This window comes from Geospiza fortis, unplaced genomic scaffold (assembly GCF_000277835.1).
Source record: "Geospiza fortis unplaced genomic scaffold, GeoFor_1.0 scaffold320, whole genome shotgun sequence".
NCBI lineage: Eukaryota > Metazoa > Chordata > Aves > Passeriformes > Thraupidae > Geospiza > Geospiza fortis.
This window is the reverse complement of record NW_005054532.1, coordinates 94,952-98,761: the sequence shown is the minus strand read 5'-3', so window position 1 is coordinate 98,761 and position 3,810 is coordinate 94,952. Positions and strand designations below refer to the sequence as shown.

At 43.8% G+C, this 3,810-nt stretch overlaps 1 protein-coding gene across 2 annotated transcripts in view; it reads right to left on the bottom strand.

Annotated features, from left to right (window-relative positions):
• Positions 1 to 2,195: 2,195 nt before the first annotated feature.
• Positions 2,196 to 3,810, bottom strand: part of MATR3 (matrin 3) — an 18,045-nt gene continuing 16,430 nt past the window's right edge. For both annotated transcript variants that reach the window (XM_005429210.2, XM_031063804.1), the window contains one exon: positions 2,196 to 3,257. In XM_005429210.2, coding sequence (XP_005429267.1) covers positions 3,207 to 3,257 — 51 coding nt within the window. In that variant the 3' untranslated portion in view covers positions 2,196 to 3,206. The remainder of the gene's footprint in view (positions 3,258 to 3,810) is intronic.

The window sequence follows — 3,810 nt, the reverse complement described above, 5'->3', positions numbered from 1 at the left end:
GGAGGGATCGCCGAACGGCCCCGGGGCTCTCAGAGGGGGAGCCAACACTCCCCGTCAGCGGACACGCCCCGAGGCTCCCCCAGCCTCCCTCGGGACAGCGGCTGAGCCGGGAGGCGCAGACCCCTCGCCTCACTGAGAGAGAGGATAATGGAACACTGGGGGAACAACACTCCTGTTCACAAAGTGGTGTTTCTGCACGGGCTCGTGCGTCTTAAGGCGCTGTATCAGGAAACGGGACATAACAGAGATTCCTTTCCGAGTACGTGCCGAGGCTTCAGCCCCATTTACAAAATGGGTTCAAAAAGCCATTTTTAGTCTTTGTTTCTCCTCTCCCTTTTCCTCAAGGGAAGGTGGGAATGCCTCACCTGCCCATTCACAGCCTCACAGAGGCACAGAAACCAGGCACAATCTGGAGTCACAAACCCTCCTTGAGCCAGCTGCCCCAGCTGCAGCCACGCGTGGCACACAAAACAGCTGGAAATGCCCAAGTGTATGTTAGTTTATACTGATTTTACCAGCCACCATTACCAACTTGTTCCCAAGGCCCAAGGGTTTCCCCACAGTCCATCAAACACTGCAAAATACCTCTGCAAGCATCAGGCTTAAAGAAACCACACCGTGCTCTTGCTACTGTTACTTCTACAATTTTCAACTCTACAAATCCAGCAGGATGTGTTTTCTCATCTGGAAGAAGCTCCTCTTTCTACTCACTCCCCACAGCAATGGGACAGCAGTCTCCAGGTTACTCCTTACAGCTGAAATCTGTGCCTGAAGCAGAGCCTGACATTTTACGCTCACCCTCGTGCTCTGGGATTTCCCTCACCCTTCACAGTGCAGTTATTCCCAAATAAGCAGCCCATGACACCAATGTGTGTCTGGAATCTGTCCTCAAGATCAGGTTTTTCTGGTACCTTTTCCTCAGAAATTACTCTTAAGGGCTCTATTCTTCCTGACCTCTGCATGGGAACAGAAGACACCTTGCAGAAACTGTGGGTTTGATTTAACTTCTGACATGTAAAAGCACCCTAAAATCACTCACACCTGGGAATGCTTTATGTTTAAACACTAAACACGATGTACATGTTTACCTGTACACAGGTCAGCACTCACACAAGTTACAAGATCAGCACGGGTATTAGCTAACAAAAGGCTACTTTAAAAACTGAATGTAGTATTTTGATACATTAATCTTAAATGAACATTATAAGGAAACTTAAAGGACCTTGGAAATAAATTATCTGCCCCCATCAGCAAGAAGGGGTCCTGGTCTGGAGCCAAGGCAGAGGGACTCAACAGCCTCTCAGGACAGGTGAGTGACAAATGCCACCGAACTGGGGCTCCAAGCCCATCTTTATGACTTAGTTCTGCTCTAAGTGCAGGGCTGCTGGCACCTGTGATTTCTTTCAGGGGCCTCAGAAAGCTTTAAGATTCTATCAGTGCCTGACATTTAATCCATTTCCTACAAACCCAAACATCACTTTGCATACTAACGAGTGTCGTGTACAGAGCAGTAACTGCTCTCTGTACAGGGATGAGTCACTGCATGGTAAAACTTTAATCTGGATGTGCTATTTCAATAAGCCCTGCACTGGAGCTGCTCCTCAGCACTTCTCCCCTCTCCAGGCCCCCACAGAACCTGCTGCCCTCGCTGGAGGTGGCTCAAGCTCTGAGGGACTGCACCCCCTCAGGTGAGGGTGCAACACAAAGTCACAGCTGGAAAAACAAGTTCTCGAGGCTTGACTTGCACACAACACAAAGTCCTGTGTCTGCTGGGTGTGCCTGCTTAACGAAGGACATTTTAACTTCACCAGCACTCAGCCTCCTGCATGCCAAACCCCTTCGAGCCCTGGATCCTCACTGGTGGAGGCTCAGGCTGGAAGAATGGGCCCCGGTCTTTTTTGTCTGCATGAATGGGATGTGGCTTCAGCTTTGATGAGAACATCCCAAAACTCCAGAAATAAAAGTGTCAGCAGAATATACCTACCAGGGTTTTAACAAGTGGTATTTTAATTTGCTTGGAAATGCAAGAGGGTTTAGGGAAGAGAAAGAAGAGTTATGCAGGAAGCTGCTGAAGCAAAGGTGTTAAAAACATGCACATTTTAAAAAGAGAGCTTGAGTTTTGGTGTGGTGACATGACACAGCATAGAGTTCAGCAGACACACTGGTTAACATGCCAAACATCTCTAACAAATCACTGTGGTCTAGCTTTGTTTATTGGGAATCACTTTAGTAACCTGAAGTCACAAATAAGCAGTAAATAACAAAAACTACAGATAAACACAGGTTACACATGCAAATTCCTGTTCACATCTCACATGTGCAGGTACATTAAATGCACAGTTCTAAAGAGTCTTGACAAAACCAGGTTTTAACAAAAAAATGGTGTTAAAATGCAGGTATGAAAACTTCCATGTGAAGAATATAAAGATACCTCTGTCCCTTTTAGGACTCCAATGCTGCTTTTGATATACCAAAGATGTACGACAGCGACGAGATTCAAGTAAAAGCAGGAAGAGCTCAAGGAAATAATACTGGTCAGAGAATGGGCATTTACTTCTCACTAAAAATACACGGAATAGCTGAATAGGAAAGTCTACCAAGAGCTTAGGAAAAAAAAATCACAAAGTTGTAAAGCTGACTAATCACTAATTTTCCTATTTGCTATAGATAACAGCAGTGACATTAAAAGAAACTGCAATTCAACATTTAAAAATGCAACTTACATTTAACGACTTTTCCAAAGTGAAATGCAATGACAGCCTTACACTCAAAATTAAACAGCTGCTAGGCTCAGACCAAAATACGGAATGTTCTAGATAAAATAAAAATACAGTATTACTTTTCATTTTTTATTCAGAATGGAATTGAAAGACAATTTCTGAAGCTTGAAAGTAGTAAGTTTCATTTAAACGCAGTTTCTTCTCATAGACGAGCTTTCCACAAGGGTGCAAGATTTCTTTTTCTGTAATAGCTTGAAGTGTCAAATGAAAAGTTGTTGCCATTCTCACATTAAGAACAAACTGTTGTCATTAACTTAACTGCATATGCTTTTGCTACAACATTTAACACATGAACAGACCTATAATGCCTACTGTATCTCACTAAAACAAAAAAGAATACAGTATTTCCATCTACTACTTGTACTGCTTTTAAAAAAGATTAACATTAAAAACAAAGCCACGTTTTCCTTACATCCTTCCTTCTTTTTAACCTTCTTTCTTTTGCCTGAAGTCTTCTGCCATTTTATCCAGAATTTTCTGTTGAAAGAAAGCAGTTACATTGGGGATATATTTAAAGAGTTTCTCACAGGCACAACGTAAAGAATGGAAACATAAATCCAATTTCCAAGTTTAAAATCTGTGAGCGTCAATTGCAAGTGCAAAGGTCATAACTAACAAGGCTGGCACTTCTCCCCACCCTGGAGTGGAGCTCTCCTTGGCAAGCCAAGGGAATTCCTTTTCCTTTTGTCATGGACTTGTGACATGACTGAGCCACTTACCTGGGTGGAATCTGCCCTCTACAGAGGCAGGGACACAATAGCTCAGTATCTCCCCTCTCTGAAGAAGGGTTAATTTGGAAGTCTGAGGAATTTGGTACCACTTTGATGACATATGGCAGCAACATCAATTCACCTATTTCATTCTCCCAGCTCTCCAAGCAAAGGAGACTTCCAGCTCCAAGCAAGTGTCACTATGGAACAGAAGCTGCATTCCTCCCTTCCCTCCCCAATTCCAACCCCCCCCACAGTCACACAATCACCCACAAGCAGCTCACTGATCATTTCTGCCATAGAAAAAGCAAAGCAAATCA